Consider the following 10889-nt stretch of genomic DNA (forward strand, 5'->3'; position numbering starts at 1 on the left):
TCTAGAGGGTGATATGTATATGAATGTGTGTGGTAGTATTATCCGAAATGGTGACAGGGGTGAAATACTCTAAGAATTCAGTAACTAAAGAAAAGGATAGACTAATGTCAAGATATTATATGGCAGAATATTACTCAACAATGAACTGGAATCATACACTATGAGTGAACCTTGAAAATATTATGGTAAGGGGAATCCAGTTACAAACCTTTATTGAACAGTTCTGTTTGTATGATGTATCTAAAATAGACAAGCCTATAGAGACAAAAAGCAGACTAGTGAATGCATGTGTGGGCTGGAAATGGGAACAGGAATTGACTATCAGTTGGCATGAGGGTATGTTTTGGGATTATGGAATAAAGACCCAAATTCAAATCCCAAGCATCCATTCCCCCAAATATCTGTAACTCCAGCACTGGGAGGTCTAATAGCCTTTTCTGGCCACTATATATGACAACCGTCACCACACACACACTCACACACACAGTCACATACACACTCACACACAACCCTCACCACACACACACACACACACACACACACACACTTACACTCAGACACATACATAAATATTTTATTTTTTTCTATATTAAAAATACCTCTCTCACTGAAAAAGCATGCACAGGGCCTACATGAGTCTGCTCCATGTTCTCTTAATATATTATACTTTTCAGTTTAGTACCTACTAAACTATTCTAGGATGAGACTCCTGAATGTGTGAACAAGTGGGACTCTGATAATCTTGCTTGTTCTTGGGGCTTTCATTTTCTGTCAGATTGGTTTGTCCAACTTCAGTTTGATTTTTGTTTATATTTTATTTTGTTAAGATCTAAATCCTTAGGTGCAAAAAATATCTGTCTGAAAATGAACCCCATAAAATTCAAACTCTTTGAAAAATACAGGGAATACTCACATTGCACATATGTTGCCACATAAAACATGTTTATACTGATTTTGATAATCATAGTCCTGAGGTGATCCAAGTATCTGTGTATTCTTTAAATGTTTAACACAAGAGAAGATATGTTCTAATTCATTAACAATATCACACCAATCATAGTCAAAAGAGAAAACTGGAAAACACTGAAATGAGCCCCATGTCATGAATGATATGTATATAGGTTGGCATTCAGAATTTTTTTTAATTTTTTAGTTTTTCTTATTCACTTTATATCCTGATCCCAACCCCACTCCCTCCTCTCTTCCCCCCAACTTGGACTGCCCAGTTAGGCATAAAGAACTTTTAACCATGAATTTTATTACCGATCAGCTTTATTATTCAGTTTGTTTGACACATAAAACTAATTCACAGTCTGTTCAGTAAGACGAGAATGGCAGCTCCTCCCTTTCTGGGTAAGGTCATATGTAAAGATCACACTAGAGCTTTAGTCTATATCGATCATATGTAACAATGACCATTTACACCCAACTGTTCTGCCCTCTCAGCAGGAGATGTACTATATACAAAAGTTAGCTAGCACATGAGATCTAAATTGAACACCAGATGCAATCTTTCATTGGAATATTTTATTTACATTTTATATTTAAAGAGAATCAGTACAAATCGGGGCGTATTTACACCATTTTCAAATCAGTGTATAAGAATGCAATGGTTTCATCCATTATATATTCGGCAAACAAAAATACACGTCTGTTCTATTTTTTTGCCTAAATTCTGTGGGAATTTGCACTGGGAAGAAAACTAATGGACAAGCCACACAAAGTAGAAATAAAGTGCATGTTTTCAATAGCTCTATTTAACTTTGGTGGTTGAAGCTTCAAACTTTATAGTAAGGCACCTGGAATCCCCCCTTCCCGTGATTCTTTTTCAAACACCAACAAAACGCATTCACAAAATTATAGATATATGGACAGAATTTAAATTTAATGTAATTAAAGACCGCAGGGCCAAATATAAACTCTATTTTCAAAGTCAATATTGTTTGGAAAATATTTTCTACCAAAAAATCTTAGAGAACATTTTCTGTCGATGGATTCTGCACAGTAACCAATTTTCTACGATTTATTCAGCTATTATTATTTTCAAATGTGATGGTAGTTTCTATCCTGTGCTTTTGGAAACTTCAAGTTTGAGAAATAGTTTACAATTTTTTTTGTAAGAAACTTTTTATGTCTACAATCTTGTGTGGTGTCACTAATACACTGATCAACCAATTCAGTTCACATTTTTCTGATAAGCTATGCTCAACACTCACATGAAACACATACACAGCTTAATTTTAAAATGAAAAGGTTAAAATGAGTATTTTGCTTTAATCTTGTACTATCAACTTAATGCCTAAGTTCGCATTGCTTTTTACAAATTCCAGATCAGTATAAGCACCTGGAGACAAACCCTGACACATAGAGCCCAAGCTAAAGTAGTAGTATTGTTCAATTATGATACTATCAGAAAACAAAGTGATCACAACTACTCCACATTTTTAAAGCAACATATTTTTATTAGAAAGTTTTTGTGAATGAAAACCCTGACTACTTGTAGACAGTTCTGAATGTTTAAAAATGTTGCTATCACTATCATCAAGAGGAAACTTGCCTATGAAAAAATGTTACAGTGAGTTTGTGGAAAATGGTACTGGGTTAAATATGTTAAGCCATTTAACTATAATATAATATTAGTCATCTCAGCACATTCAGTATCATTCTTGTTTTACATTTACTCAGTTCATTCTTAGTAAACTAGGTCCTGATTGGCAGTCCTGTTGTTACTAACGGTTCAAGTTTTCTATTGACACAGATTTTAGGATTTAACTTCTCGAACAGCCATCTCTTGATCAGGAGTTTCATCTTCCTCAAAGGTTGGGTTGTCAACATGGGGAACAACATCCACAGCCACAGAATTTGCTTCATGGTTGACCAGCTGTAGATTTTCATCTGGACAGAGAAGTAAAAGAATGTTAGGATGATAGGATCTTTCTCTCCTCTCAAGACACAAGTCTATATTCATTTCCAAGAGGGTTTCATATTCTGATGATTATGCCAATGATTTGTTCCTTAATATTATATAACTGTTTTAAAAATCCAAGTCTGGGATACCCTCCTGTATTCATAGCACTCACAGAGTAAGGCACAAGAATTTTTGTGCTTTCCAAGCTAGCCAGAACTAACCAGAATATTTCAGGCTGGCCTAGGCTATAGTATGAGATCCTATCTCAAAAAAATTATAATTACATGGTTTCCTTAAGCACTTTTGGCATTATTGATTTATGATTCCTGGCTTTTTTATTCATGTGTATGTGCTTACTTTTACATAAGTTATAAATTCATTAAGGGCAAACGTTACATCTTTTGCATTTTTTTCTAAATATAGCAGGCCTTAAACCTGGCTACACATTACTATCACTTGGGCTATTTGAACATAACTGTATAGTAAATGAAATAATAACCATCCAAGAAGAAGAAAGGCAGCGGATGAACAAAACAACACCTACGTAACTTCAAGACATGTGGCTAAAAGAAAAAATGGATTGTACAGTAGTTGCTAAAGTATTTTACATCTCTTCTAGAATTGAAAGGTCAAGTAAATATATTTTGGATAAGGGAAGCCTTTCTCCTTTCACTGTCACTAAAAGGAGTTGTAAGTAAGGCCAGGAGGGCAGTCTTGAGTGAGCCCAGTGGTGTGCAGCTGTAGTGTCATGCATCCAGCAGGAGAAACTCAGTGTCTTCCAGGTAAGAAAAGGACAAAGAAAGGGAGGGAGGAGGAGCTTTGAGAGCAAACATGTATGTCCATCTCCTGCTTGTCCTTTGAAAGACTTGACTGTAATAACCACCCGTGACAATAAGTGAGTGTGCCTAGGGCCTATATCTTGCTTTTGCTCTAACAATCTCTAAGCAAAGAACTCTCAAAGAAGTGGCAGATTCTGGGACAGAGAGTATATAAGATTAAACTAGATTCTAGCCTAAATATTAGCAAACTACATCTCACAGAGCCAAAGCCACCATGAAGAGTGCTTCACTGAGCATACATGGGATGCTCCATGGCCCTGGCATATATCCAGCAGAGGACTGTCTTGTCTGACCTTAGCGGGAGAGGATGTGCCAGGCGGGGGTGGGTGGGGGTGGGGCACCCTTGGGGGGCACCCTCTCAGAGTAGAAGGGGATCAGGAATGGGGTGAAGAACTCTGTGAGGGGAGATAGGGGCAACATTTGGGATGTAGATAAATAAAATGATTAATTAAAAAGAAAGTGCTTTTCACATTTTAAAAAAGTTTTCAAAACCAACCAACCCCTCCCTAAAGAGACAAAAAGAACACACAGCAAAAACATGTGGTCTTCAATCCCTTAAACATTTACTGCCTGGTGACATAAGACGGGTGGAGGCCAACGTAAGACTGAAAACATGCTATGGTAACAGAAAGGGGGTCAAAAGAATAAAGAGCCCAACCTAACCAAGATTCTGAAGACAGAATTGGGGACTTTATGAGCAATGGACAAATCATGAAACTAACAAAGAATGAAAGAAGTTCTGTGATCTCGCTCTACTATAAATATCCGGAAAAAAAATAGAAAAGGAATGGCTCCTCCTTACATTTGAAAATTAATATGTGCGGGAAGAAGGACAGAATTAGCAAATCACTATTTGATGAATAATTATAACAGGAAGTATCAATTATTGTGAAAGTTGGCCAGGAAAGGAACCACGAAAAACAAGATACGTACACAGTATCCAAGCATCTATCCAAAAGATATTCAATAATCACAAATGGAAAATAGTAACTTTAAAGGGAAGAATTTGGCAGAATTTAAGCAAGTGAACAAAGTTAAAATCCTTTGTAATGAGAACACTGTGTGCCTCCTAATATGTGCTGCTGACTGGGACACGGCATCCGTTTCTCTGGCATTCTTACCAGAAATGGACAGTGATTTAATTAGCATGAAGCAGCAGACAAGGTTAAATAAAGGAACATTTTATAAAGTAACGGAAAAGTAATATTCAAAATATCATCACCATGAAAGGCAAATATTAAGGAATTACCATAGACTGCAGATCGAGGAGACAAAAGTAAATGAAGTGTGGGAACTTGAAAACAGACAGGGGACATGCATGGTCCAGCAGCTAAAGCCGAACAAGGTCTCTAGTACATACTTCTTCAGGTCATTAAGTAGGTTCCATATACGTCCATGGGGATATAAGATGGTCACATTTACACAGGGTAGGAAATGGTGGATAGGTATTCTCTGTACTATTATTGAAATTTATTTTCTTAGTCAATCTGAAGTTATTTCAAAATTAAAATAAAAACTACCTATATTAATTAGGCACCATCCTTCCATCGTGAATTCTGATTTAATTGCTCTAAAGTGCTTTTTATATGCCATGCTTTTTAAAATTTTAATTTATCTTTTATTTGTTCACTTTATATCCTACTCACTGATCCCCTCCCAGGCATCCCCTCCCACATTCTTTCCCCTCTCTGCCTTCCTCTTCTCCTCTGAGTGGGTTTGGGACCCCCTTAGGTATCCTGCCCAACCCTGTAATCCATGATTTTTTTTAAAATCTGTCCATGTGATTCTGATATATAGCCAGGTTCACAACCAGGGGTCTTATTGGATGTACTCTCAGTGTGGTCCCACACCAGGAAATCTGTTAGAGATACAAATTTTCAGGTTCCACTCATAACCCACTGAGTCAACAAATCCTCCAGGAAATTAGGTATGTAGTTAACTTTGAAGACTAGTGTACTAACAGAACTGATCCCAATGATGTGCTATATAGATGAGGTAAACACACATTTGCAAAGTTATAAATTATCAACTTTCATTGTAATTATCAGCGACAAATATGCAAGATCGCCAAACCAGCAATATATACAGACCGGACTGAATTATAATCTAAGTGGTCATTTTTTGAGACAAATTTACATATGTCAGGCAGCAGGGTGTGCTGAGTAGAAAACAGATTAATATAAGATGCTCTAGAGGGACTAAAAGCTGTTTGAAACACTTTAACTCCATAAACACATTAATATAAATTTGTGGTTGTGGATATTCAAGTGAAATAAAGGCTTTTTCTCCAAGAGGCAGAGGAGAGGCAAGTCTTCCAAGGCAGAGCATGTGTCAGACTGAAAAAGTTAAGAGTGGAATGGCATAGAGATATACAGGGAGCTCACACTGCAGCTCTATATGGAAGATTAGAAATTAGGGGGAGGGAACTGAGAAAATATACTGAACTTACAGGAAAGAGGGAGTGAAAAACCTAGGGAAGGAGAACCCTCAAGGCTTCAAAGTGGGTACCACTGCCATTTATCCAGGTAGAGATGCGGGCAGAGCTTGGATTATTATCGCACTTGCTATGTAAATGATCTGTAGAGTCTGTTCTGTTTCCCCGCCCTAAACAACCTGTAATAACTGAACACAATCAAGCGGGATGGGATTTTTTATATAAAAAACTAGCACAAATCAAATTATCTTTTATCTTCACTGAATCCTATTACTATACCCTAATGGGAACACAAGATCCTCAAGACAAAGAAACAATGAGTCAGTATTACAGGTAGAACCATGACAGATAATTACATCCTAGGAATGTGTGTTCAAGCTGAAATGTCTAGAGATTAGGTTGTAGGTGAAAATGAAAAGTTGGCTCTGACATAGTTGTGGGCCTCGTGACATCTTCAGAAATGATATCTATGGTACTGATAAAGTCTCAGAGGGCAAAGGTTTATGTCCTGGGAAGCTAAAATGTTCACAAGCTATTGTAGTAATTTGTTTCCTCCACTTTCACACTAACCTTGGGTTACCTCAAAGTAGGGACTGAGGGAAAACTTTCAAACCAAAAAAAACACAGATCTGCCAGGCAAGAGGATCAGGAATTCAAGGCCAGCCTGAGCTACATGAGACCCTGCCTCAAAAAGACCAAAACTGAACACACATTCAAAAAAGCAGATTCCCAGCATGCTGGAATTGTTGAAGGTAGGCAAATAAGTTTTTGGTAATGGCTTAAACTGAAATGGAATTCACATCCCATAAAAATGTAATCTTTAACTGTATCATTCAACTGGGTATATAGCTGAGCCGTGGTAGGTAAGAGGCTCTGGTTTCCATGGCAAATAAAATAAAATAAAATAAAACACATAGTTCAAAGGATTTTGTTATAACCGCAAAATTGTACAACTATCACTACTACTTAATTTTACTTCTTTAAAAAAATTCGAATGATTTAGTTTCTGTATGAGTGTTTTGCCTGCACGCATGTGTATGCACCGTGTTACCCTCATCGATCAGAAGAAGCTGAAGCCATGTGATGCCCTGGAACTGGAGTTCAGATGGTTCTGAACCATCATGTGCATGCTAAACAACGGACTCTAAGTCAGTGCAAGAGCAAGGAGTGCTCTTAACCACTGAGCTATCTTGACGGCCTCTACCTAATTTTAGAACATTTCTATCTCTCCCAAAAGCAATCCCTTCCCTGTTGGTAGTCATTTCCCATCCTGATCCTCGGACTGTAGCAACTACGAATCTGCTACCTGCCTACAATGGCCACCTAGCCTGGATTCTTCATATACATCAAGTGGTAAGCGAGGCACAATGGTGTAGGTTTGAATTCTAGCACTTTGGAGGTGAAGGCTATCCTTAGCTACATACCAAATTCAAGGCCAATTTGGTTTCTGTGAGACCCTGTCTCAAAAAAGAAAAGGAAAGAAGCAAAAATCCTACAGCACACAATATGTGCCCCTTTGTGTCTGGAAGCCTAGTAGAGTGTTTCCAAAACTCATGCCTGTGTATTATCCATCAAAGTTTTTTCAAAAAAAAAATTAAGCCTCACTGATGGTGTTGTGGTGCTCTGTCGCCGCTCCCCCCCTCTCTGTGTGTGTGTGTGTGTGTGTGTGTGTGTGTGTGTGTGTGTGTGTGTGTGTGTGTGTGTGTGTATGTGTGAGGTCAAAGAAGAACTGAAGAGAGTCAGTTCTCTTTCCTTCCACAAGGCAGGATCCTGGGGTTAAATTTAGATTGTCAGAGTTGGGGACAGGCATGACCCCTTGAGTCATCTTGCTGCCTTTTTACCTATTTGCTGACACAGGTCTTCCTATACAATCCAAGCTAGCCTTAAACTTGTGGCATTCCTTCTACTTCTGCCTCCCAAGTGCTCTGATTACAAGCATGAGTTGCCGTATTTTGTATATCATTCCTTTTTTGTTGTTGCTATTTTTGTTTGTTTTGAGATAAGGATCTCACTTTGTAGCCTGACTGTCCTGCAACTTGCAATGTAGACCAGGCTGGCCTTGAACTCAATGAGATCAGATTGCTTCTGCCTGAGTGCTGGGATTAAAACTATGTACCACCATGCACCTTCTGTTATACACATACACCAAATTTTGTCTATTTGCTTGAAAGTTCAAGTCCTTTCCACTTTGGCGCTATTAGGAACAACGCTGTTGGAAACACTCATGTACTGGTTTTTGTGTGGGCACATATTTTTACTTATCTTGGCTAAATATTTAGCAACGGAAAAGAAAAGAAAAAACATTGAGAGAGTGAAGCTAGAGAAATGGAAAAAAATTTCTATGGAGATTTCTACGGAAGTAACAAACAACCCTCAAATATTCCCATTCATGTAAAATTACTAAACTGTAATAACAATTGTACAGGAATTCCAAATAAGATGTTCAACCTTAGTGCCTAACAATTGCTTCATGTCCTAGAAAAGTCAACAGGTGGCAGCACATACCACTGTTCAACCTAGTTTTCTGTCTGTAAAATGGATTTCTGAGAACATAGACACACATCTAGCTTTCATAAGTCAAATTCTTCTCTTTTTTTCTGGAGTCATTTCTGCTACATTTTGATTTATCTGTAATAAACAATGGCTTCTAATGTTTAAAGTTGCTCTTTTGCCTCAGTAAGGAGTCAATTAGCCAACATTTAAATGGCCCAGAGCATTTTCCAACAAAACTCTCCTTTTGTGAACAATCGCAATTCCTTCTGCATGTCATCTATTTTAGGAATACCTGAATATGTATGTGCTCTTTGAATATGCATATATTTTATGGCAGGAGTGCATCTTTTTATTGTGCTATTTTAAATAGAAAAAAAAACCCCTTGAAATGGCATAAGGCATGTGTGGTCCACAGTGGATTCCTTTTGATGAGCCCACTGCCCTTCAGTACTGTGCTTACTTGCTGATTGCGCATGCTCCTCCAGAGGTGGCTCGTCTGCTCCCTGTACTGAAGCATATCCAGATGAAGCAGTCTCACTGCGGTTGTCCTCTTCGTGGGGAGAGGCAGTATTAGATGCTTCATTAGAAACAGGAACTTGTAAAGACACTGATCCATCCTCAACATCCACCTTTGGAAAGCATTTGAACAAAATAAGACGTTTGGAATACATGCATTACATTGACATGATTAGGATGTTTTCATTGGTGATAACTTGCAGAAATATTTCTTAAGTCTCATAAACCTCTGATCCATTTTCATGATCACCAAAATCTCTTGGTGGCCCCAGTCACAGTAGCTGTATAGGAAGTGGCTCTACCAATGGGATATATATGTCTTCATTTGGCTGATCCCTTTACCTCAAAATATAATGACTGGTATAAAGTAGGCACAAAACAGAACTGAGAATTGCTCTCATCTGCATATTTCTGATAAGTTAAAAACATTTTATTGAACTGATATTTATTATATCTTGAAGATAAGTTAGAAACAATATAGGAAGGTTTACCTCAATTCCCAGAGCTTTGAGAATGTCACACTTGCACATGGGGCAAGTCCTGTGTTCTAAAAGCCACGGGTCCACACACGTCTTATGGAAAATATGACTAATGAAGGAGAAAATAAAAGATAATTTAGTTATAAAATGTGAAACAACAACACTTTGACACACATACACACACATACATACACACACTCAAGTTACACTTAGTCGTTGGATGGATATCTTTTCCCCCTTTTAACATGCCACTAATAAAGGAACCACAAGAATAGATTTTGGAGATTTTATAATACAGAGCTCTTAAATGTACTCCCAGTAATGTAGCCTCAAAAAGCTAGTTTTGGTATTCGTAAGTTGAAAATGCTAATGCTACCTGACTTAAGTCTGTATTTCAATTGTTACAATGTGAAAAGTATCAGTTTCCTACTCTAAAATGGAATCACCATTCTCTGTAACAGAATGCAATAGTACTGAGTGTAACACAGCACCAATGCTTTAGGCAATGAAATATGCTCCAAATTCAACACCCTTCATGATAAAAGATCCTGGAAAGAATAGGAATTCACAGTCTATACAAAACATAGTAAAGCCTATACAGCAGGCAGGTCTGCGCATGAGCTAAATGTTTGAGGAGAGAACTTGAAGCAATCCCACTAAAATCAGGGACTCAGGACAAAGGCTGCTCCACTCTCTCCCTACTTTATCTCAATATAGTTCTGGAAGTTCTAGCCAGAGCAATAAGACAACAAAAGGAGGTCAAGGGGATACAGATCGAAAAGAAGAAGTCAAACATCACCTACTGCAGATGATATGATAGTATATTGGTGATCCCAAAATTCCACCAGAGAACTACTAAAGCTGATAAACAACTTCGTAAAGTATGGCATAAAATTAACTCCAAATAAACTGCAGCCTCTCTCACACAAAAGAGAAGAAAGTTTCAGAAAGAAATTAGGAAATGACACCTTCATAATAGATCCAAATAATATAAAGTACCGGGTGACCTTAACCAAGCAAGAGAAAGATCTGGCAATAAGAACTTCAAGACTCTGAAGAAAGAAATTAAGAAGATCTCAGAAGATGGAAAGATCTCCCATGCTCATGGATTGGCAGGATTAATATAGTAAAAAATGGCCATTCTACCAAAAAGCGATTACACATTCAATGCAATCCCCATCAAAATACCAGCAATACGTAACTGAACGTTACAACAAGAT

At 37.7% G+C, this 10889-nt stretch overlaps 2 protein-coding genes across 2 annotated transcripts in view; both read right to left on the reverse strand.

Annotated features, from left to right (window-relative positions):
- LOC116888646 (collagen alpha-5(IV) chain-like) overlaps window positions 1–10889 on the reverse strand; it is a 760537-nt gene that overhangs the window by 703139 nt on the left and 46509 nt on the right. The window lies entirely within an intron of this gene.
- Window positions 1510–9772, reverse strand: Rnf128 (ring finger protein 128). Its single transcript, XM_032889935.1, has 3 exons — window positions 9682–9772; window positions 9135–9303; window positions 1510–2895 (listed from the first exon to the last, which is right to left on the reverse strand). Exons 1-3 carry the CDS (start codon window positions 9718–9720, stop codon window positions 2762–2764), a joined length of 342 nt encoding a protein of 113 aa, XP_032745826.1. The 5' UTR covers window positions 9721–9772; the 3' UTR covers window positions 1510–2761.

Source organism: Rattus rattus, chromosome X (genome assembly GCF_011064425.1).
Source record: "Rattus rattus isolate New Zealand chromosome X, Rrattus_CSIRO_v1, whole genome shotgun sequence".
NCBI classification, from domain to species: domain Eukaryota; kingdom Metazoa; phylum Chordata; class Mammalia; order Rodentia; family Muridae; genus Rattus; species Rattus rattus.